General features: G+C 42.5%; 1 protein-coding gene across 1 annotated transcript in view; it reads right to left on the bottom strand.

Annotated features, from left to right (window-relative positions):
• Nucleotides 1-26,189, bottom strand: part of Reln (reelin) — a 445,074-nt gene that overhangs the window by 207,157 nt on the left and 211,728 nt on the right. The window contains exons 7-8 of the mRNA XM_041668128.1: nucleotides 14,117-14,213; nucleotides 8,191-8,242 (exon numbers count right to left, since the gene is read on the bottom strand). Of these exons, the coding sequence (XP_041524062.1) occupies nucleotides 8,191-8,242; nucleotides 14,117-14,213 (149 nt within the window). The remainder of the gene's footprint in view (nucleotides 1-8,190; nucleotides 8,243-14,116; nucleotides 14,214-26,189) is intronic.

Below are 26,189 nucleotides of genomic sequence, written 5' to 3'. Positions count from 1 at the left end.
TCTATGCCGCACGAGCTATAATCTCTCACACAAGTGGCATTTTATTTCTTTATTTAATAAAAGAATTAAGCCCCATTTTTTTTTGTTAATTTCCAATTCAGCTAAGAGTACCTTAAACTTTGGATTATTCCAGAGTTTACTTTTCAGAGCATGTTCATATTACGCAGGCAGCTCTTGTTTATTGCAAAGACCCTTTGGTGTGTGCAGCACAGAAAGAAAGAAATTCAGGCTCAAGAATTCTGTCATATGGGCTGGAGAGATGGCTCAGAGGTTAAGAGCACTGGCTGCTCTTCCAGAGGTCCTGAGTTCAATTCCCAGCAACCACATAGTGGCTCACAACCATCTGTACTGACATCTGGCGCCCTCCTCTGGCATGCCAGCACACATCGAGGCAGAATGTTGTATACATAATAAATAAATAAATCTTTAATAAAAAAAAAGAATTCTGTCATATTTTAATATCTAAATAGTAAGCGTATATGATCTAATGATCTGTCACTGTTTTGACATTATTAAATCTAACAAAAAGTACAAAAACACAGAGACTCACATCTCTCCAATAAAACACACACACACAACTCCCAAATATAAAAACAGTAACCTACAGACACACAAGCATCCCATAGACACACAAGACAAAAACCCAGACATCTGTAAATAAAGCCAAATTTAAAAAGGTAATTAGTTTTATGAATCACCAATAAACAACAACAACTCCACTCTGCTGAGCACACGAGTATGTATTTCTGCCAGTCGGTAGAAACAAAATTTACCGGTGATTCTTAATTCCTTTCAGGATCACCTCTACTGACTAACATCCCCAGATCATTTCTCTGAATCTGCTTTTGTCACGAAAGCCTGCATGCCACTGAGTTAACACTTCCCTCGATGCCACTGGAGTGACCGCTCGTCACGCTGGTAGTCAAACTCTATCTGTGAGTCCCCAGCTCTGGATCTAAGAATGTTACAATGTTGTGACAGATTTACCCACGTCCTACCATCAGATCTGTTTGTTTTTGTGTGTGCACGCAAGTGTGTCTATGTGCGTGTGCTCACACATATGTAGTGAATGTGCATGTGGAGGCTTGAGTTGATGCCAAGAGTCTTCCATGTTTGCCTCCCACTGTATTTATGGAGAAATAAATACGGTGTACCAATTCCTGCTACTCTAGGTAGCCAGCTAGCCGTGAGGTTCCCCTATGTCTGCCCTCTGAATATTGGGATTATGAGAGGCTGCCGTGCCTGCTCAGCTCTTTTTTTGTTTTGTTTTTTTTTTGTTTGTTTTTTGGTTGTTGTATTTGTTTTTGTATCTTTAAGCAAGGTTTCTCTGTAGATTTGGAGCCTGTCCTGGAACCTGCTCTGTAGACCAGGCTGGCCTAGAACTCACAGAGATCCTCCTGCCTCTGCCTCCCGAGTGCTGGGATTAAAGATGTGCCCCACCACCGCCCAGATTCCTGCTCAGCTTTTTAAATATGTGTTCGGTCCTTACTCTTCGATGGGAAGTGCTTTAACCACTGAGCCAACCAACTCTCCGCAACCACATTGATTGTTCTTATGGTGTCTGTTTATCTTTAATCCTTATTCGGCAAATGATTCCCATTCTTCTAAAGAAAGAACTGGGTAGAAGTGAATAAGCATATTTTTATAGAGTGGCTCAATCTAAGTGTCTACCCAGCAAATGAAAAGCTCCGTTTTAACTATAAAGACAAGATTTTTAAAGAACTCACTTTATTATAGTCCTAGTTCGATTTGTTGTGATAAACATCATGGCGGGAAGTGAGGGTTTATTTGGCTTCCACTTCTGGGTCACAGTGCATCACTGAGGAAGTCAGGCAGGAGAAACAGAAGCCGTGGAGTAGCTGGTCTGCTACTGACCCACTTGTCCTCTGGGTTCTGCTCAGATAGCATTCTCACACAGCCCAGCTCCACCCGCCAGGGGATGGTAGTGCCCACGGTACCACAAGCTTTCTCACAGGAGCCAGCCATCAAGGAAACGACCCACAGAAATGCTGGAGGAAAATTTTATTGGAGCAGTTCCCACACTGAGAGTCTCTCAGATAACTCCGGCTGTGTCAAGCTGACAGTTGGACTAACCAGGACAATTATATTTTATTGTCTAAGAGGCCTTTTTGTAGACCTCGGTTAAAACTGTGCCATTAAAAAATTAATTATTTTTATTGAGATAGGATCTATGTGGCACAAGCTGGCCTTGAAGTTGCTCTGTGTACCAGGCTGTCCTGAACTCTCAATCTTCCTGCCTTAGCCTCTCAAGTGCTAGAAGTTTGCCATTCCAAGTAAATTCAATTAACTGACTAAAAACTCTCACTCAGCCCTCTAATAAATATTAAAATTTGCAGCCTGTATGAACTGGATCTTTGGATATGCCTGCCATTGTCCACATCTTTCCAAGGCATTCCTGGTTAGGAGGGTACCCTCGTTTCTCCCCTTGATTGTGTTCAATCCCTTGCTCTATGCTGAAGCCTTCTTCTGCCCTGGGAGGAGACTCTGGTTGTTGGCTCACAGGAGTTTTCCAGTTAGGAAGCTCCCTGCAACCCCTGCCTTTGGACTGTACCATGCTCAGGACCGAATGGGCCCTGGCATCCTGAAACCTGTACACACAGACTACTGCAACAACCTGGCATTGTGACCAATAATGCAACAACCTGGCATCATCACCCTCTACTGCAACAACCTGACATTGTCAACCTCTACTGCAACAACCTGACATCGTCACCCTCTACTGCAACAACCTGACATCGTCACCCTCTACTGCAACAGCCTGACAGTGTTACCCTCTACTGCAACAACCTGACAGTGTCACCCTCTACTGCAACAACCTGACAGTGTCACCCTCTACTGCAACAACCTGGCATTGTGACCAATAATGCAACAACCTGGCATTGTCACCCTCTACTGCAACAACCTGACAGTGTCACCCTCTACTGCAACAACCTGACAGTGTCACCCTCTACTTCAGCAACCTGGCATTGTCACCCTCTACTCCAACAACCTGACAGTGTCACCCTCTACTGTAACAACCTGAAATTGTCACCCTCTACTGCAACAACCTGACATTGTCACCCTCTACTGCAACAGGCTGACATTGTCACCCTCTACTTCAACAACCTGGCATTGTCACTCTCTACTGCAACAACCTGGCATTGTCACCCTCTACTGCAACAACCTGACATTGTCACCCTCTACTGCAACAACCTGACATCGTCACCCTCTACTGCAACAACCTGACATCGTCACCCTCTACTGCAACAACCTGACATCGTCACCCTCTACTGCAACAACCTGACATCGTCACCCTCTACTGCAACAACCTGACATCGTCACCCTCTACTGCAACAACCTGACAGTGTCACCCTCTACTGCAACAACCTGACAGTGTCACCCTCTACTGCAACAACCTGACAGTGTCACCTTCTACTCTAACAGCCTAACAGTGTCACCCCCTACTGCAACAACCTGACATTTTCACCATAACTGCAACAACCTGGCGCTGGAGTGTTCTTGTTGCAGACCGGGTGCCTCCTACTGCCCGGCTGATGCCTGTAACAGTGCTGTCTCCTCACTTTCTCTTTTATTACAGCTAAAGTTATCTCAAGACAATGAGAAGCAAATAGCCAGTAAAACTCTGTTAAGTGAATGACAGATACGAGGAGCCTCGGGTATTTCCCTTGGAAGCAGAATTCTGTCTGAGAAAACAGTTTGGAGAAATCTGTAAGATAATGGTTCGCAAGGGGCATCAGCTCAAATTTTTCCTCCCATCCCGGAAGAAATCTAAAGGAGATGGGCCAATGCCCCTAAGGCTCTAACTGTAAATTCCATAAGTTGAATCCAATGAATCAAAGGAGGACTGCAGGAAATCGATGCCTCAGCGCAGAAATGGAAACCAGATCTTTCATCGGAATGGAAAAATGAAAAGTTCCTAGAATATTTCAGGACACTTTTTAAAAATGGCTTAGCTATTGATAACCTGATAAATTTTAGCTTGCAAAACTTGGCTTTCAGAATGTTCTTAATGTTTGCATGTAGACACATGAACAATATACATATAGCATTTTATGTATACAGGTAATATTTATCCACATTACACATGTTTGAAGGAACTTAAAGACACAACTTAGTAATGTAAGCAATTTTTGTATACAGGTCTGTGAGGTACTTGGAAATCCTGAGGATTATATTTGTAACTTAACTGGAAATGTTTACAAGGACAATATGAAAATATAGCTAATGATATAATTCATAACTGAGCTCATAAACAATAACTATTACCTATGTACTATCTGAATGAGTCTATTTGAGAAACACTGCACATTCCACTGTCTTCTCCAGGAGTGTCACCAAAGCTGCCTGGCTATAGTCCCATTAACTGTATGGATTTGGAGAATCCCAAGACGCATAAAGAAATGCAAATGCCCGGCTCACAACACAGACCTGATTCTGCATAACTTCTGAGGTGGGTATAGATGAAATAGTTGTTAAACCGCAGTTGCTATTTTAATATTTCATTGCTACGGGCAGTAAAGTCAGAAGTGAATCCACACATTTATGACACCCTTGGGACTTAGGTGCATGCTTAAATGTAGCACTCAAAGCATCTCTGTCAACAGGAGGGTGTCACTGCCTTCTACCTCATAATCACCCATCGAAATGAATGATCATAAGATACATACAACCATCCTGGAAACAATCCCACCTGTGATGTCATATTACCCCACAGCATCATACACAGTGTAGGTAACGGTTTGCTGTTGTTTCAACCCTTTTTATTCTTTAAAACTTCTAGTCAGAAAATGTAGTGAATAAATTAAAAATAAATAAAATGTGAATAAATTTCCCAATGAAGTTTCTAATCAATAAACTAAAATTTCTCTAATTAGTTGGGTTAGTTCCTTGGGCAGCTGAGGAGAGAGAGCCTGAAATGGCCCGATCCTATAGCCATACTAATGAATATCTTGCATATCACCATAGAACCTTCATCTGACGATGGATGGAGATAGAGACACAGACCCACACTGGAGCACTGGACTGAGCTCCCAAGGTCCATATGAGGAACAGAAGGAGGGAGAACATGAGCAAGGAAGTCAGGACCTCAAGGGGTGCACCCACCCCATGAGACAGTGGGACTGATCTATTGGGAGCTCACCAAGGCCAGCTGGACTGGGACTGAAAAAGCATGGGATAAAACCGGACTCTCTGAACGTGGCAGACAATGAGGGCTGCTGAGAAGCCAAGGACAATGGCACTGAGTTTTGACCCTACTGCATGTACTGGCTTTGCGGGAGCCTAGCCGGTTTGGATGCTCACCTTCCTAGTCCTGGATGGAGCGGGGAGGACCTTGGACTTCCCACAGGGCAGGGAACCCTGACTGCTCTTTGGACTGGAGAGGGAGTGGGAGGGGAGTGGGGCATGGGTAGTGGGGGGAGGGGGAGGGAAAGGGAGGTGGGGAGGAGGCGGAAATTTTTAATAAAAAAAATTTTAAAAAAATTTCTTTAAATATATTGGTTCATTAACAATTCTACATTACAATTTCATTTTAATGAAATTGTATTTTAAAACCATCACCCAGAAAGATTTTAAAAATGTACTTTGAAGGTTATAAACTTGAATCTCTCTCTCTTCCTTTCTCCCTGGGCCCATTTCTCCTCGGTTCTGTTACTCTTTATATAATTTAATATAGGAGCCAGACATCAAATCTGTTCTCTCAATTATATGAGCTGGTTTATAAACAGGTAGGAAAATTAAAGTTTGGGCTAAGTCAGATGCTACAGCCACCTAACCCTTGGCCTGGAGTTATTCTGTGTCCTGAATGTCACGTGATAAACCTTACATTCTCGACCATCTCCCTAGCTCTCCCTGCTTGCTCCTTTTCTGTGAGTTCTACTGAACTGACGCTGAAATTGTCTGACTGAAAAGGCTGGGAAATAGAGAATCGATGCCATCTTTGTTACTCACAAAATGAGACTTTCTTCCTCTCTATAATAAAGAACATGTTAACTGATGTTAGATCTCCTTTGATCAAAATGAAAAATCTAGTGGAATTATGGATTCCTTCGTGGTCCTTCATTGCCTGAATATAATATTTAAAATTAATGTTTATTTTAACATGTGATGGCTATTCTTGGTTGTCAACTTGCTTCCATCTGGAAGGAACTACAAGCCAGAAATGGAGGGAACACCTGTGAGAGATTTTCTGACTGGTTTGAAGAGGGTGAATCCACTTCTAATCAGGACCTTTGAGGTGGGAAGACACATGCCTCTAATCTAATCTAATCTAATCTAATCTAATCTAATCTGAAAGACGGTGCCCATTCGACCCAGATCTTGAGGTGGAAAGGTTCACCCTGAACCAGTCACACTTCTGCTAAAGCCTACATACAGACAGTGGAAGAAGGAAGGGTTTGTTCTTCGCCAGCTGCCCTGCCTGGTCAGCACACCCTTTCCTTCACTGGCATCGGAGCCCACTTCTTCAGGATTCCAGCACATACAGAAGACTGTCTGAGACATCAGCCTCGTGGGACTGAGCAACTGCTGGATTCTCGGACTTTCTGTTCACAGCTAGTCTTTGTCTGGACTGCAGTCTGTGAGTCATTCCAAAAAATCCGTGTGTGTGTGTGTGTGTGCACGTGTGTGTGTATTAGAGAGAGAGATTTTCATTCTATACGTTCTGTGACTCTACAGAACCCCGACGAATGCACCCCCAGCACAGATAAATTACTCTGACTTTTCAGTGGTGTAGTAAACAGAACACATTAATTCTAGTTAAGATCCATGAAGAGGCCTATCAGGCTATAGTTTTAAAAATTTGTTATTGTCAAACTACTACCATAAAAAGAACTGTTATTTCGTCTTGATAATGAGAGTTAGGATAGTCAAGCTAACAGATTGAAAAAAAAAATTAAAAACCTCACCATTTCTTATCTTTGCCAGCATTTTCTTTTTACGAATATGCACTTTTGATTCGTCTATTGAATGTGAGAAGTACCCCAAACGGTAACCAGGCAGTTTCACACACCTGCACAAGCTGACACGAGGCCTGCTGACGGAGGAGGAACAAGCACATGCCTAGAAAACCGCACTTTGGTACAGCCAACCCAGTGGGCTCCCCAGCTGCCCAAACTGCCATGCACTACGTAATGGGAGCTGCTGAGGAAAAGGGTCTCGGTGGTTGGTCTCCAAAGACGGGCAGTCCAGATGGGGGGGACTACAGAACACTGGCCAGGGTGTGGTTATCAGATGCCAGCAAACTCTGCAGCAGGTCAGAGATAAACCTACGTCTCGTGGAGAGGACACTCTCTCTTTCTCTAGAATAGTCTCTTTGGAAATGTGTACAAGTTTCTTATTGATTCACACACATACACACACACACACACACACACACATATATATATATACACACACACATATTTATAAAATTTTAAAAAGACTGGAATAGGTAGCAAAACCTTTAGCATTTCATTAAAAGGCAGGCTGTTACTGAATATTTTGGATAGGAGCTTTTACTTTTCATGCAGAAACCCTTAGAAGAAATATTTTCCAGACATAGTGGTTTTTTCATTAACTAATTATTAATTAATTAATTAATCGAAATTAAACATAGGTTACTTATGTCAAACATAAAATCTTAGTTTCTTTCAACCACTCATAATTATCTCTTCTGCTACCCATCAGAGTTCCGAAAACTGAACATATGTCTGTCTTAATCTGAGCAAACATAAGTGGGAAGTCATTTCTGCCACAATGGAATAAGCCAATGCATTCGACATCCATATGTAATAATCTTTGATAACGAATATTTCAGGGCTGTGAAGCCAGGAGCAAAGGTGATGCTGCCAACTCTGGACACTGAGTTTGATCACCAAGACCCACAGGGTGAACAGAGAAAAGCAGCTCCACCAAGTTGTCCTCTGACCTCCAAACGCAAGCCATAAATCACATACACAAACAAACACACACCATACATAAACGGAACATAATAAAAAGTCTTTAAAAGGTTACGGATTACCTGTAGCGCTTTTAACACCATGCACTGCTTGGCAATATTTTAAAATATTTAATTTTACTTTTTAAATGATTTCCTCGTTCCCAATCCTGAAAGCATCGGGGACAGTTGTATTCTCTGATTCAAACAAGCGTTTCCAAGAAAGATTGCTACAATCGCTAAGAGACACTTACCGATGGAAAACTGGAGGACAGACGCTGTTGTCGTGTTCAGGCATGTGGTGGTCTAGAGGAAAATACAAACAAGGGGTATGAGAGGAAGACAAACTTGAGGGGAGAAGGGCTTTGGGAACAAGGGAGTGAGAAAGTTCCACCCACAGAGGCTACACTTCCCCAACTGCTCACCATTCTCACCAGTGAGCCAGGAGCAGACAGATTCCTTTATTCCCCCTTGGGGAGCAAACTGTGAGAGACCCCAACTTGAGCCTGGATGGTAAGATTCTCAGAGAGTCATTGAGACTTCTTAGGACACCCTGCAAGGGCTTTTGATAGGACTACATGCAGCCCATCACCTTCCTCTACGTTATTACCAGCCTGGGAGCCAAAGAGAGTCTCATAAAAAGGCTACCAAACAAAAACTGGGACATAAAGTCAGAGTAAAAGACTAGAAAAAAGCCAGGCAGTGGTGGCACACGTCTTTAATCCCAGCACTTGGGAGGCAGAGGCAGGTGAATCTCTGTGAGTGTGAGACCAGCCTAGTTAATAGAGAGTTCCAGGATAGCCAGGGCTGTTATACAGAGAAACCCTGTATTAAAAAAGCAAAAGCAAAGCCGGGCGATGGTGGCGCACGCCTTTAATCCCAGCACTCGGGAGGCAGAGGCAGGCGGATCTCTGTGAGTTCGAGACCAGCCTGGTCTACAAGAGCTAGTTCCAGGACAGGCTCCACAGCCACAGAGAAACCCTGTCTCGAAAAACAAAACAAAAAAAAAAAAGCAAAAGCAAAACAAAACAAAACAACCAAACACAAACAAACAAACAAACAAACAAACAAACAAAAAGACTAGAAAGTTAAGACATAAGCAATAGTGGAGAGGGTGCACCTTCATCCAGCATCTGATAGAAGCAGATGCAGAGAACCTCAGTGGAGCACTGGGCTGAGCTCCCAAAGTTGAAGAGAGGGAGGAGTGAGAATATGAGCAAAGAGGTCAAGACCATGACGAGGACACCCACTGACACAGCTAACCTGAGCTAATGGAAGCCTTCCAACTCTGGCCTGATAGCGAGGGAACCAGCATGGGACTAAGTTAGGCCCTCTGAATGTGGATATAGTTGTATGGCTGAGGCAGACTGTGGGGTCACAGGCAGTGAGATCGGGATTTATCCCTGCCGCTTGTTCTGGCTTTTTGGAACCCATTCTCCCTGGAGGGATACCTTGCTCAGCCTAGATATAGGAGGGATGCCCTGGTCCTGCCTCAAAGCAATGTGCTGGACTTTGTTGACTTCCCATGGGAAGCTTTACCCTCTCTGCAGAGTGGATGGGGGTGGGATGAGGGGTAGGAGGCGGGAAAGTGGAGGGACTAGGAGAAGGGGAAGGAGTGGTTAGCGGAGTTGGCATGTAAGATGAGAAAAAGAGTTTTTTTTAAATAAATTTAAAAAATAAAAACTACTATATAAAAGCAAGTAAAAAAGAATAAAACAAAAGAGGAAAACAAGATAAAAAGTAAATAGAGGGGCAGTGATATGCCTCACTGGTTAAAGACACTTGGTAACCCGAGATTGAGTTCAGGCCCAGGGACCTGGTGGAAGGCAGGAAGAGAATTGATTCTAGCAAGTTGTCCCCTGACTTCACAAGTGTGCTGTCTATCCCTGTGCCCCACCCCTATGCACACAAAGCAAATGCATGCAGTCAAAAAGCTTTCTTTAAGTCAACAGAACTAAAACAGCGAATTTAAATGCCGTAATCTTTGCAGGGGAGATAATAAGATAATCTAAAACTGACTGTGGTAATGATGATACAACTTTGCAAAAGAACTGAAGAACCTGTGACTATTTCTTGAAATGAGAAAGGGAGGAAAGAGGAGAAGGGAGAGAGAGGGAGAGATATTAAGAAAAAGGGCCTAGGAAGAACCTCCCCAGACTTCTGTGAAGTTGTAGTGTCCCAAAGAACTCATTGACAAACTTCTCCTCTTTGGAAAGGGGAGAGAAACATAAATGATTATGTATAAAGTTATTTATTCATTGGAGCAGGCAAACAGTGCTAATGAGATAAAAGCTAAATTCTCATTTCCTGGGCTCCTGAGCACCATCCACGGAGGTATGGCTGCCTCATGAGGCTCCTCTCTCTGTCACGGCCAGTGTGTGAATGCATACTCAGTACGGTAGGCACAGTATGCTATCCTAATCTTGCTCCTTTATGACCTGACACATTTAACCATGTGACTGTAGAACTCCAGCAGGCAGGCAGCCAAGGTAAGAGAGGATGGCAGGGACATTTTATAGTCCCTTCAGCCAGAGTCAGTACGAGCTCCTACTGTATACCAAACTTGAATCAGCGGTGTGGCCTGACAAAGGGAATTCTAGCTGTCCTGTCCAGTCTTCCTCCCAGCAGAGATATTAGAGAAATACCAACAATCAAATACTTTGCAAAGAAATCTGCGTCCCCCCCCCCCATAGCTTTTAAAGTAAGTTTAACTTTAAAACCCATCTTTGCTCATGGGTTTTCATCCAGATAATTTCATATTAAGATCTAAAGAGGCACATGACCAACAGAGAAACTGAATGATTTTATGGAACGGAATAGATTCCCAGATGAATCATGAAACTGTTTCCTTGAAATATAAATTAGAAGCACGATCGTTATTGCTATTGCTAGTCCACAGAGTATCTTAGAGAATCCTCAGTACTTTTCCTGGTCACGTAATAAATGGTGCTGAGTCACTTGTCTTGCCACGTGACACAGCTGTGACCTCTGCACAACACACTGCTAAGTTTCAGGGGCGAATGAGGTGACCATGGCTTTTAATGAGTCATTGATTCTATATTTGTTTTTCCTTCACAAGGGAGTCTGAGGACTCCTGTGATGTCTGATGCTCCATTCATTACTATGGCCCTAAGATTAGTGAAATTCTCAGCTACGAAAAATAACAGGAGGGCCTTGGAGATAAGCGAGGCTAATAAAGTCTTTGCGGTGCAGGCACAAGGACCCAAGTTCAAGCCCAGGAGCTGTCTGAAAGCATTGGCATGAAGGGCCTTATCTGTAGCCCGTAGGCTGGAATGAGCAGGAAGACATTAACAGCTCCTTCGGAGCCAGTGGGGCCCACACCACCAGACCTGAGATCAACATGACCCAGACTACAGTCTCCTAGGGCGGCCGGCTTCATCGTGCTGTGATCTCCTGTAGGGTCCTGGCACCGTTGCCAGCCCCAGAAGGTAGTTCTTAGGACACTGGCCATCTTGCCTGGGCTAGTCACATTGAATCAAACGCCATCGCTGATTTTCCACCTCCTGTGTCTCCGCTGGAGCGGTCCTGTTTGATTAGGGCAGCCTGACCCAGCCCTGGGACCTCAGATCCAGACCCCAGGCTAGGGCTTCGGGAACACACGTGTCTTTTTTAGTAGATCCAAAGCAAATGACTTAACTGACAAAGACTCTTGGCTTGTGGTTCTTAGCTTCACAAATTTATAGAAACCGGATTATGAAAACTAAGCAGGCCTATTGTTTATTAAGTGGTGTTTCAGGGCTATTATCTTTCATCAGTCTGCATGTACAACAGCTTCAACTGGATTCAGTTTTGGGGTTCCATACAAATGCTCGAGATTTTGGAAATACAATATTAACTGGCATATGAATCTCTCACTTTCCATTCGGTTGGACTGTTTTCTCTGAAGGCAGCATGGGTACCACACATACTTTGGCCGCTAGGGGACTGGCACAGTATAAAACGGGCTGAAAGCTAAATGAACATTAGTCCTTTGAATTCTGCCTCTCTGGACCTACAGAACATGCTCATTTTCTGGGAAATACTTATGATGGGAATACAAACTGCCGGCCACTCTTATATCTTACAAGGTTATTATTATGTAGACATTTTGAGACAGGCTCTTGCTATGTGTCCCAGGCTGGCTTCGAGCTCACCATCCCTCTGCCTCTCTGTCTTATCCTGAGATGACAGGGTGATAAGTGAGTGAATGGTCTCACATCTACACCTCAACACGAGCCAGCTGGGGTCCGAGCCTAATCATAAACAGACTGGATTACAGAGAAACGATCGTGTGGCTTTTACCGACTATGGGAATTTGTGGAAATACGAATTTTTCTGGCATTATATCACGACATACCTTTACCTCCCACTGACAACGTTCTCAGAAATATTACTGAATGGAGCGTCTCCTCAAACAGGCCGTTATTCTCAGCTCAATTAACTATGATAAAATTAATTTTATTTTAGGGTTTCTAGATAATTAATTCACTCATGGTATATTATTTAAAGAGTACCAGCAAATTGATCTTATTTTTTTCAGAGAACATTTCACTACTGGTGTCTGCAGTGGTATAACACCCTGTGAGACTTCAATTATAAGCACCTATTATTTTAATTCGCATCTAATTAATTTTGTTTGTGGTCTAGTTTCAGGTGAAAACTCAATTCATCAGTGTTTTGAAACTCACGTCCTCAATAGGTTAAATATATCCATTGCCACAGAAAGGGTATTCAAGCAGAACGAAGTAAGAACATGCTGCAAAGTTAGCTGGCTTCCACATCTCGATAACTAAATCTTTTATTTGCTCATATACATAGGGCTTTCTCCCCTCTTTGCTATGGAAGCTAATCTTTCTGGCCACTTTTGAAGTTAGTGACTTTGAAACGCAGCCTGTGACCCAGGGTGAAGAGGAAGATTGTGAGGAAGAGGAGAAGGGGCTGTGGGGAGCCAGGCACTGACCAGGAAGCACAAGGAACATGCCAGAGGCAGTGGGCTGAGCCAGTGGGACCTAGCATCACAAGGCTTCGATGTCCTTTTCAGGGATGTAAAATGAATGCAGTCATCACGTCAGAAAGGAAGACGAAAACAAAAGGCCCACGAGGCGCATGCTCACGGGAGTGGTTGCGCTGTTTTTAATTTAGCATGCTCATTGCACACATAATCCCACGATTGACCTTCTCAAGAAATGGCTAACACGGAAATTAAATAAGAGTGACTCTAGGGTCGCTTGGCATGAATTACTTAAAAACAAACTCACTTATTCAGTACATTCTTTAAAAGAGAAATCTGTTGGGGTTTATCTGTTGTTAGGAACCAAAGTTTAACATCATAAGAAACTCTTGACTTGGAAAGAGAAAATAGTAAGGATAAGAAAAAGGCTTTATATAAGAATCTAGAAAAAAAAAGGGTCATTTCAGTACCTTGCTTTCTTAAAATGTACATTTTATTTATCAATTCATAAGATTTTTGCTAGTTAACTGAGAATAGTATTATTTTAATTAATGTTGTTTTTATTTAGATAAATTTTTTAGTGTACTATATTTTCCAGAAAAATAAGTAGGATTTGGGCTATATTGCCTTCTCTTGTAGCTCCTTCTATTTTTATTGTCTATTATCTTATTCTCTTTGTGATATACAACACTAGAAAGACTTTCATGGTCCATTTTGAAAGCAGTCTGTCATTTAGGCTCACAGAAATTCTGTGTGTAGATATACTATTCTTATTTTAGGCAAATTGAAAATAGATACAACAATAACTTTTTTGCCTATGTAAATGATGAGAAAATTCATGCTTTTTGATTGTTTATTGCTTGTTTTTGTTTTGTGAAACTAATGCTTTTGATAACACTACTTAATAAAATTCTTTAGATAAAAAGAATTTAGTCACATGCGTTTAAATATGACATGTATTGTGTACATGTGATATACATGATCACATCTGTGTTTAACACATGTATTTACAGTGACGAATCATGTTTAGTGAGACAAACTGATGAGAACCGTCATGTTTATATTTAGAAATGATCATAAAACCACCCCTCTCAATTTTGAGACATCAATAATAGTACAAATAATACTTCCAATTTTCGTCTGAACTCCTAGAGCGTGAGAGAAACTTGTGCTGACAAAGCAAAGCAAGCACCATAATGAAAGGATGGACCTCAGCGGCACATACTCACCAGCTCCCGAGGACCATACGGCTCACAGAAGGTCACGGCATTGCCATGCATGATGGTACCACACTGCTCTCCAATCTCACAGTTGCTACATTCAACCCTGCAGGGACACAGAATGCAACCTCAGTCCGAGAACTAAGCAGCACAGGTCGGTTCCATGCTCCAATAAGGAAACACATGATACGTATTGCTACTTGGCTCAAATGGTCCCTGCAGAGTAGACAGTCACAGTACAGTAGATTCTGACGAGGTTCAGAAGACACCAAGCCAGAAAGGCTTAGGAATAAATCTTAGGTCTTTTAGTAACTTGTCGTGGCAGGAAATTCCTTAACGTTTCAATTTCCTCATGAATAAAATGAAGGTAACAGTCTGACCCAAGCCTCAACTAGCCATCGTGACAATTAACTGTGTGACATCTAGAGACTTCTCGACAGTGTCTAGAAGCTGACAGAAATAGTTGCAGAAAAATAGCAGGCCTTATGACTGGAATATGGCGGAACCAACAGTTGTATATAAGATATGGAAGCCCAATAGGCCCAATACAAGTATAAAAATAAAGTTACATCCACTTACCTAATAACATAAAAATCTACATCTCTAAAACGGAAATGTGCTTCACAAATACACAGGTCGTGGTATGGCCAGTAGAACTGTCTTAAATCACTATTCTCAGGAAAACATACACCTTACATTCCACTGTGCTTCACACGATGGAATCAAATGTAATCTACATACGACTCCAGAGTACACACAGGTTCTAATACCGGTAAGTTGTGGACTTACGTTAATGCTGACTTATGTTAACCTCAGAAAGAATCTAATCCTCTATTTTATTACTGTACACTGAGGTGATAAAAACGTAAGCCAGGATCAAAGTATATTTTTCCATATCTAGTAGAACGGACGACATTTGCTATATGTTCAGTAACATTCTAATGCTCCTTTGCTAGGCCATTGCCACCGACAGTCATCACACATCTAACATGCAGGAAGAAAGCTATTTCCCCCATCTGGTCCTCAAACGGCACGCATGCTTTATTGGATGCCAAAAGGACAGTTTCAAAGACCTCCACATTCCAGGTGCCAAACTCAGTGGAAAGGGCACTCTGCCCTTTGCTTGGCCGACCACTGTGTTAGCACTCTCTATTGTTTATGCTTTCAGGGAGGGGGCAGCAACTCCCATCCAGACAGGGGACAGAGTGTGAAGGGAGCTGGTGCAGCCCCTGAGGGCAGGAGGCAGAAGCCCAGGAAGTATAGACTTGGCAAACGAGTCTAAGTACGTCTGACCCACGTTGCCATCAGCAAATCACTGCTATACCAGCCTTTCCAGCTGTGCTCCCACTAGAACATCAGCAACGCCAATTATCTTTATTTTTTTTCAAAGAAGAAGAATTTCTAATAAGGATTTACGTGCGGTGGAGTTCATTGTATCATACATCTTAGCGGGAAGTTGGGATCATTTCTAACTCCTGTGCTACAAGAGTCTGATAAAAATGTCTGTGACATTAGAAGGAAGACAATGGCTTTGGCAAAGAACCCAAACTTGTATTCATTTTTGGCATGTTCATTTACTCTGTGTAGCACTAATAAATACTGGGTAAATGAATAACTGAACGTAATACAATTTCATAAGTAGAATTATTCTTAAGGTCAGAAGTCATAAAAGAAAATCTCATAATACACATACTATGCATGAGGTAGTACCTTATTAGTAGTAATAAAATGATTACCACTATTAATTTATTGTGAATTTCTACCCTTTTTGGTCGCTAAAAAACTGGTATATCTGACTCTGTTCTCCCTGGTACAGAGTAAGCTATGTGAATTTCTTCCCATCGTTTTTCTAATTAAAAAATAGCATAAAAATTAGAAGGGGGAGGGGCTGGAGGGATAATACAGCCGTTAGGAGCACCCCGTGGCAGCTTGAGGTCTCTAATCCCAGGGGTTCTGATGCTGCCTTTTGACTTATATGATCACCTGGCACACACGTTGTGCACAGACAACATCCAGACAAAACATCCATATGTATAAAGTAAATTTTTAAATATTGAAATATTTTAATTGATACAGAATTAATGGTCTTCTTTAATATTAGTGACAGATGAGGACTATTTAATCTTTGTCATTATGAAATAGCTTGAGAGAAACACCAAACTTGACTGGAAAAAAAAAATAAGAGAATATTCAAAACTCATAATAACTATCTGCCATCAGTTCTAGTTCAGCGGTTCTCAACTTTCTCAATGCTGAGACCCTTTAGTAACAGTTCCTCTGAGAGGACCAGGGCCATGGCAGGCCGGGCTAGTAGCTCTCTCAGAGACCAGGCCTTAGTTTCAGTTTACTGGAACAGGCTGGAGCTGAGTAAGCAGTTCTCAGGAAAATCACAACTCAGGAGCAACCAATCGGCAGGCACCCCATAGCCTTCTGCTAGCTCAGCAGAGGACCACAGCCTCCTGCTAGCTAAGATAACTTGCCCTACCCTGCCGCTGGGAAGTCCCTAACTTCTAGAATCACCTACCAATCATCACCCAGATTGATCTCCCCCGCACTCCCCACCAATCATCCCGCAGACTGATCTCCCCACCAATCATCCCCCAGACTGATCTCCTCTGTACCAATCATCCCCCAGACAGATCTCTCCCCGCACCAATCATCCCCCAGACTGATCTTCCCCACCACCAATCAGCCCCCAGACTGATCTTCCCCACCACCAATCAGCCCCCAGACTGATCTCCCCGCACCAATCAGTCCCCAGACTGATCTCCTCTGCACCAATCATCCCCCTGATTGATCTCCCCCATGCCAATCAGCCCCCAGACTGATCTTCCCCACCACCAATCAGCCCCCAGACTGATCTTCCCCACCACCAATCAGCCCCCAGACTGATCTCCCCGCACCAATCAGTCCCCAGACTGATCTCCTCTGCACCAATCATCCCCCAGACAGATCTCTCCCGCACCAATCATCCCCCAGACTGATCTTCCCCACCACCAATCAGCCCAGACTGATCTTCCCCACCACCAATCAGCCCCCAGACTGATCTTCCCCACCACCAATCAGCCCCCAGACTGATCTTCCCAGCAGCAATCATCCCCAGACTGATCCCCCACCCCCGCACCAATTAACCCCCAGACCAATCTCTCCTCCCTAGAATTCCCCTAACCCCACTTAAGAGGGGGCCTTCCAGTTTCTCCGGCTATTGCCATTTGCCACCCCAATGTATTGGCAGTTTTTTTTTTATTAATAAACACTCTTGCTGATTGCATATGTGATTGGTAGTCTTTTATGGGACTTTTCAAGGACCCTAATCTCTTCATGTTACTTTGTTGCCACTTCATAACTGTAATTTTGCTACTGTTATCAATTGTAATATAAACATCAGATATTTCTGATGGTCTTAGGTGACTCCCCTGAAAGGGGCATTTGACCCCCACAGGGCTGAGAACCACTGCTCTAGGACCATCTCTGAAATTATCATTATTAATATGAATCTGAAGGTGGGCACTTGGATTTCTGTAGTAATCATTTTAGCTCTACGTGTTCACCAGGACTTCCTATTCAGCCACATATAAGGAAAATACTATCGATACAGCAAGCATTGGAGGCCTCCTCGTCTACGGTCTTGATTAAGTAGGTAACGGGCAGAATCTGCGTATTACTATATTGTTCAACGGCAATGCCAATGTGGATAGTCTAACAGCTTGGAGTTAGAGAATCCATGCGAAGCTTTGGGAGGACCAGTCCTACTTGGTAGACTAACGGGGAGGAGGGGCTAAAAAGTGCCAGTTGTCACTCACAGGTTGCACCTGGAGGAACAGAGGCTTCCCCCAAGGATTGAGGAGATAAATCAGTGGGCGTCCTGCCAAAGTCTTTTAAATGTCCTCTGCTTGATTTCCTCACAATCTGACTGCGTTTGTCAACACAATTTATTTTAATTTCCCCTGAATGCCTATCGCTCTAGGTGGTCAGGTCTAACCTTTCTCTGAGCTGCAAGTGGTGTTTATGTGTTTATCATTTATCACGGAGGTCTTCTGTTTAATACCACGTACAGGACTCAGAGGTCTTGACTTTAGCGCACTGGGCTTAGCTTTAGCAATACAAAGGCAGACTGATACAAGGTTACTTCTTCCAGCAGTTAACAAGCTATAAGGAAAGGCAGAAGGGTAAACAAACAGTTCCAACAGAGGTGTTCACGCAATGGTAGCTCCTTGTTGCCTTGTTTTAAGTGGTAGAGTGCTTTAAAGTGCATTTAAAGTGCGTGACACTTTCTCGGAGGTTGCAGGTTATTGTCTTCGTTTTTACTAATAAGAATAATGACCTTCAGAGAGGAAAGGGCATTCTTCCAGCGTTACACAGCTATCAAATTGAAGAGTTGCAACCTGAACCAACCAATCGCAATATTTTCCACTGTGACTCCATCTTTACAATAGGAATGCACACTGACTGTAGCGGGATCCCTTCAAAACTGGGCAAGTCAGAGTTTCTGAAGAAGGTAGCCTCTGAACTGGTTTTACTAGAAACTAAGCAAGGAGGAAACGCCAATGTGTGCAGGGAATAGAATCCACAGAACTCATGATTCATAAACTGAACTGTTGGTTCAGTGGGTTAGTGTGACGGGAATCATACTGGTACACACAGAAAGATGCCACATTGCAGGCTTAGACAGTGGAGGACTTCATAAACCACTGACCGGGTGGCTGAGAAGCACCGTGTTAGGGAGTCCACAAACCAACCCTCATTCACATGTAAAACAATTGTCCTCTAATTTTTAAAAATTTTTATTTAGAGATATTAAAACTAGAATTTAGAGACGCTATCACCCAAGGGAACATAACTAGTAATTTCCAAAGCTATGTTTAGACTCCCACTATTCTGTTTACAAAGTCAAAGCCATGAGACAAATCCAATTTTCAGAGAAATCACTGTGCGGATGATGGACTGGAGGATCAAAACATGAGAGCTACTAATGTAACTCAAGTAAGACACAGGAGCCATACAACTGAGTTCCAGTTTTCAGGCCAGAGGGCTCAGAAAGGAAAGGCTCCTGCCACCAAGCCTGTGGATCCCTGGGGCGCCACAAGATGGAAGGAGAGGACCTGTTCACGCAACTTGTCCTTTTTCTCCACATGTATGCTACAGTGTGCTTTTCTACCCTCATATGCAAATAAATGAACATACTTTTCAACTTTCTAATAGCTACATTACAGACTAAAGAAATTGGGCAGAGACGGTAGCTTGGAAGTTGGGCATTTGCCTGGCAAGTTCAAGGTCCCCAACTTAAAAAAACAAATGAATTAATTTTCAAGATGTTTTATTTGTCTTAGTATATTTAAATTATATTTTCACATGTAATTAACATAAAAATTATTAATGGCATATTTGATAGTCTCTTTTTATTTATTTTTATTTTTTTAAAGATTTATTTATTTATTATGTATACAGTATTCTCAGTATTTGTCTGCATGTATGCCTGCAGGCCAGAAGAGGGTGCCAGATATCATTACAGATGGCTATGAGCCACCATGTGGTTGCTGGGAATTGAACTCAGGACCTCTGGAAGAGCAGTCAGTGCTCTTAACCTCTGAGCCATCTCTCCAGCCCTTGATAGTCTCTTTTTTTATAGTAGTCCCCAAGTTGTAATTTATTTCTTAATTCAGACTAGTCATATTTCAAATGCTCAGCAGACTTATGTGATGCGTGCCTGTCATTGGGCAGCACAAACGGAGGCAATGACTACGCTGGAAACCATGTTCCTTGGCTGCAGGGACGTTTGGAGATGACAAGCCAGACCACCAGAAACTACAGCTTAGGATCTGGTTAAAATCATAGTAGTATATACTTTTAAAGAGAGGGGAACTAAGAAGGGCATACACACAAAGAAAAGTCCAAAACTGTATCCCTGGGTGATGGGGAATCCCCCTCAGCCAATGGCCTTTGAGAGGCTGGACCAGGTTGAGGCGTGGCTTTGGGTACCAAAACACCAAGGTCCCGCCTGCTCGGCCCTCTCTTCCCACGCTCCACACCTGGATGTTGGACCCCATTCCTGTTCCACGAGTCTCCCTTTTAATAAAGAAAAACCTAGTATACCTTATTTGGAGCTGGTGTGGGATTGTTTAATTCGCCTTCCCCCCACTTGACGCGGTCTGCTTCACCTGAGTGGGATTTCAGGTGTCTCCAGACTGGTTTCTGAGCTCAGACTATTGCCATGGTCCTTCTGCATAACTTCCTCAACCCTAAGGCCTTAAAATCCCCTTGTTTCACCGGCAGTGGGGTCTCTTTCCCTAATTGTTTTAACCACCCCGTGCAGCTGGTCAGTGTGGAATTCCTGATCGTGAATGTATCACATGACCGTTCTAACATTTCTTCTCCATCAAGAAGATAAACAATGTACCACTCCACATGAGAAGTTTGTTACCACAAAGGGCAAGAAAAGCCATTATTCAAGATGAGGGAACCATTCTGAGGGAAACCAGACAGAAACTAACAAAGGAAACCTCAGAAGTTTCTCAGAAGATAATTGTGAAGTGTCTGAATGACGAAATGGATCTTAAAATTCTGCAGATGTAAATAACCACATAAAATTGAGAATCATTCCCAGCTAACTAAAGATTTCAGAACAATTCCCAAGTGTTCTTGCCTTCTAACCTCCTTTCTCAAAAACTAAAAACCTCTAGATGCCTAGAATTTTATTCTTCTTTTGTGGAACATTGCATGTTTCCAGGAACTGGGGTTAGATTTGGTGATGAGTATCCTAACTTCACTGGGGCTCTCAGAGGGGAATGGAAGGTGCCGCTTGCTGTGACATTTGAATCTATGGTCTCATAATTGGGCTTCTTCCTTTGAGCTCCTTCTGAGGAAAATCAGGCTTTGTAGGGTTGGGCAGCACAGTCTTCCAGATGTGTGGGAAGGAGGAAGTTTTACATAATCCCAGTTAAATAGGCTTTTGTTTCTCAATTTAAAAAGGAATGTGACCTCCCGGGCTAAGGATTAGAAATGAATTCTCTCTCTACCTAATGGCAAAAATATGGAATGTTGCTCTGATTCAAGAAACTTTCTCCTTCTTCCTATTTCCCCAGCTTGAAAAAGCTGTACAGAAGAATTCAACAGACACCATAGCACATGGTATGAACTGTTCACGTCAAAATATACCCATCAAGAACAATATGATTAAAACAAGTCTTAATGGAAATGCATGTAATTTTCAAAGACAATGTGTGAGTGGCATTTATTAAGCCCTCTGTGGGCCTATTTATTGCATGGTTAGGTTCCACGTGAGCGTCCTCTATTACCGGAGTTCACAGATCATCAGGTTAGCGGGGACCTGCGACCTCACTGCATCTCATTACCCCTGTATTTGATAAACAGCGCCAGAATAAACAGGACCCGAATCCAGGTCGACCCTGAACGCAGCAGGAAGAGACAAGAACTCCATTTCCGTGAATGGACCCTGTGCTGCAAAGAAGGATTGCCATTTCTACTGCCATAGCTTACTCTGAAATTCTGTAATGACTATTCTTAAAAGTTAATTTTTTTAAGATTTGGTTTCACTAATAAAAATAAGACAACGAAATGGATTTCATGGAAAAAAATTCATGAGTGAATTGCCAGGGCTGGTGTACGTAAGAATTAAGTTCAATGTCCCTTTGGCTGCTTTAGTTATCCTTGGATAACTAATCAAAACCTATTTTATATTCTATTTTTAATTCCTTCTTCCCCCCTCCCTTCTTTCATTTGCTGTCAAACATATAAAACAATCCTATGAAGGTTGTTCAACAAAACTATGTAGGCTCAAACCATGATCATGAAAGATGAGGAAGTTCTTGGATTGGGGCTTTGTTGTCACTGAAATCAACCCTGTAGCACCTAAGCTTGCTATTTTCTATCATTTTTAAACAAATGTACTACTTAGCTCTTTATGTTTTTATCTTGAGACAAAGAATTTTATATGCTGTGCATGTGAGTAGGGAGTACACTTTGAAGTATATCATTATATCATTTATTCTGATTTTTAAATTTTTAGGCATGCCAAAACACTCAGCCACCCGGTCAACAAAGCCAGGAGGATCAGGGGCACCATGTGGCTCTGGAGACAGAGACCCACACACTGCAGTGACCAGCAGGCCCATGGGACACAGGAAAGAGGGGGAGGATTGATGAGGAAATGGAGTTCTTTTTCACAATCGAAGATTTAGGAATGGTCGGTGGTGACATCATCCCAACGACAATAACTAAATAATTGAAATATTATTTCCTTGAGCTGTCAGGTGACATGGTTCATTCGTCCATCAGATCAGAGCGAAACCAAGAAGCCTTTAGCCAGGCAACGCTTCTGAAAGGAGGTAGTCACCTGGAAAGTCACCGACAATCACTAATCATCAGATTCTCATCTGAGATGCACGACCTTTGTCCCCAAGACCTAGGACATCACATTATCCATCCATAATTTATTACTTCTCAAGAGGTCAATCCTCACTCTGCCCCCAAAGAAGCAGTGAGCTATTCAATGAGCCAGAATTGTCTATTCACCAGCATTTTTGTACAGAGATATTCAAATAATTTTAATATTGGTCTTGTTCATAAAAAGTTTTTTAAAACTCGAAAAAGAAAATTATTCTTATAACCCTTTGATCCAAAGATAATGTGTCTTTGCTCCAGTGTAGATTACACTGTGCTGAGAGAAGCTGATGTGTGGTTTACAAATCAAGGCCCTTCCAAGATCAAAAACACTGATGACAACTTATGCTGGAGAGGATATGGGGTAAAGGGAACACTCCTCCATTGCTGGTGGGAGTGCAAACTGGTACAGCCCCTTTGGATATCAACATGGTGATTTCTCAGAAAATTAGGAAACAAAATTCCTCAAGACCCAGTAATACCACTTTTGGGTATATATCCAAAGGATGCTCAATTGTGCCACAAGGACATGTGCTCAACTATGTTCATAGCAGATTTGTTTGTCATAGCCAGAACCTGGAAACAACCTAAATGCCTCTTGACTGAAGAATGGATAAAGAAAATGTAGTACATTTACACAATGGAGTACTATACGGCAGAAAAAAATGATGAAGTCATTTGCCAGCAAATGGGTGGATCTAGAAAACACTGAGTGAGAAAACCCAGACCCAGAAAGACAAATATCATAGGTACTCACTCATATGTGGCTTTTATACATAAAGCAAAGAAAAACCAGCCTATGATTCACAATCCCAGAGAACCTGGACAACAAAGAGGACCCTAAGAGAGAAATACATAAATCTAATCTACATGGGAATTGGAAAAAGACAAGATCTCCTGAGAAAATTGGAAGCATTGGGATCATGGGAGAAGGTAGAAAGGGAGGTGAGAGGAAAAAAATATATAGTTCAATAAAAACCAATTAAAACAAAACAAAAGAAGAAAAAACAAATCAAGGGCCTTAGACAAACCAGAGTGAATGAGAGTCCTCAGGCCATGGGCTGCTGAGTAATCAGTTGAATCCTCAGATCCGGTCATCCTAGGCCATCTCAGGCCTCCACAGCCTTCAGCCATATTTTATTTTGTTGTACTTGATATATTTTTTTAAACAAGGTCTTGCTATGTCTCTCTAGTGAGTCTAGTACTCACTAGGCAGGACTGGCCTTGAACCCATGGCAATCCTCTTGCCTCAGCCTCCCAGGTACTGGAAAAACTGTCATGTGCCACCATGCAACTTTATTTTGTAACAAAGAGATGTTTTGTACTGAAGAAAGTATGGCCATACATTTGGGAGCTATTTATGCAACCATTCTGAAGTAATTAATAATCAAGTTTTTTAAATTTCAAAAAAAAGTCAGTTCTCTTCTTAAATATATAATGGTTTTAGAAAAACAGCAAGGTATCTTCACTCTCTAAGAATAATCTCACCTTCAAGCACGTCATGCCTTCTTCCGAAGGAGCTAACACCCCTCAGTGTGAAAATGACAAACTCCATTTATAGCTCATTCTTTCTCGTTACTTCTCTCCGTGGAAGGCAGGAGAAGTCTTCCGATTTCACTAGGGAGTTGAAAACCTGATCTCTTCTTCATTAACAGGCACAGTGACAAATAGGTTAAAAATAACCCCCCTGAAACGCTACCACCGCACATGGTGTTCCCATTTCCTCCTATGGCGAATTCTACGGCACACTGCTCGAAGGAACACTTCCTCACTTGTTTCGAATGTACCTGACATTTAATTCCACCGAGTGAGCTCGTGTTGACTGTCATCTCAAACACCGATTAAAGGAGGAAGTAATAGCCTCCGATTGAAATCTTCTTGCATTAGTGGGTACCTCCTGGTTCACCTTTCTACTGAAGATAAAGACTGTCTGTCCCTAAGCAATTACATCACAGTAAAAATTATAAGGGGGAGGGATTAGATGTCAAAGAAGAGACAGAGAAGTTTTGTAGTACAATGAAAACAAGGGAGAATAAACCAGAGAGGAAATAGCAGGAAAAGCTGCAAAAGATTCATATAAGAGCAGAATACTGCAAGTGTCCAAAAATAAAATTTAATTCTTCAACACTAAAGTACAACAGAGGTTCTGACAAGGGTTTGTCAACATAGAACACTCTCTCTCGACTCCTTTTCTTACCTGTTCTCAATCTCTCTGAGTGACCTACTCTGTAAAAGCTATGTATAAGGTTTATTCTACCCTACAAGCTCCACTGTCTCCCGACCTCACTGCCACAAACTCTGTCAAGCAAACACAAGATCATTGCACCCAGTTTCTCCCCTCCTTTTCTGATTATCCTGAAATCCCACTTTTATTGTAGTTCTCACACCTGCTCACCGAGTGGCAAAGACCTCTTGTCCTGTTATTTATGGAGTGACGGGGTCTCCTACACACTCGTCAACTATGAAGTGGCACAACCACGGGCCTGGCCTTTCCCGAGTGCCAGCTAAGGGCGTAGAGATGCAGATTCCACTAGGCTAAGACCAGGGCTTCATATTATTTATTCAATGATTTTCTCGGTAAAAAGTTCAATACTATTCCAAATCATCATTGTTTTGTTCTGATATTAATCACTTTGACAAATTAGCAATTTCAAGAGAAGGCAGACATCACAGACTCTGTGGTCTTCTCGCCGTAGATTTTGGAGTTTTCTGAACTGTAACACCTGACAGAGGCCTTTTCACCCGGAAGGGTTTGAGACAACCCATGTCTGTGGTTATCACAACACACTTAGTGAAGAGGTTTCCTTGGGGAAGCAGCTCCTGACCCTATCAGGCTGCAGGACACGTTCTGCTGTTATTGCTGTCCTGTCCTGTGCGGGAGGGGAAGCATCTGCTGTCCTCTGGCCGCCATCTATCATCGTGATATTTAGTCGCTCTGGACTTCCTGCCAGAGCATCCGGGATGCTACAGCCCCAGCTGCCTTCTGCAATCTTCGGAAAATCAGCATTAAAGAGATACCTTCGGCAAAACAAAGATTCCTCCTCGACTTAAAATTGCCTGGGGGACAAAGACACTTCAAACTCTACTTAATCATTTTTAAAAATCCATTTATTCTTGTTTCCCCTTCTCTCTTCCTCCGTCCTTTCTCTCCCACTGTAAATTAGAAATATACTTTATTGCTTTTCTTTTGCTTTCTTCTGTTCTCATTCTATTATTATCGTGTGTAGGTGTGCATGCCACAGTGCAAGTGTAGAAATGAGTCTGAAGTCATTTTCTTCCGCCCTACGTGGGTTCCAGGGTGGAAATGCAGGTCCCAAGGCTTGCACAGCCATCACTGTTACCTGCTGAGCCATTTTGCCAAAGCTTGATGACTTTTTTAATTGGGATACATTTATAGAGCTGAAATGCATATATCTCTATTTTGACAAATAAGCACATCCGTGCCTCATATCCTTTCTCAAGATTATTATTGCTCCATAACGATGATGTCACATTAGTTCACTTCATAACAAAGAACTTACACTACCAATGTGAAGTCGCAATCACCCACGTGACGTGTTAACGAGATGAAGCGTACTTGTGGTTTCTGGAGATACAGGGATTCAGATCTAAACCCTTGTGCATGCTAAGCAAATGCCTTACCTCCGAGCTAATCCACAGCCCGTCAGATTTGTGGCTTCTA

This window comes from Microtus oregoni, unplaced genomic scaffold (genome assembly GCF_018167655.1).
Source record: "Microtus oregoni isolate MIOR12 unplaced genomic scaffold, Mior012 000018F_ref0000195, whole genome shotgun sequence".
In the NCBI taxonomy this organism is placed as follows: domain Eukaryota; kingdom Metazoa; phylum Chordata; class Mammalia; order Rodentia; family Cricetidae; genus Microtus; species Microtus oregoni.
Note: the sequence above shows the minus strand (reverse complement) of the source record. Positions and strands in the feature narration are given on the sequence as shown.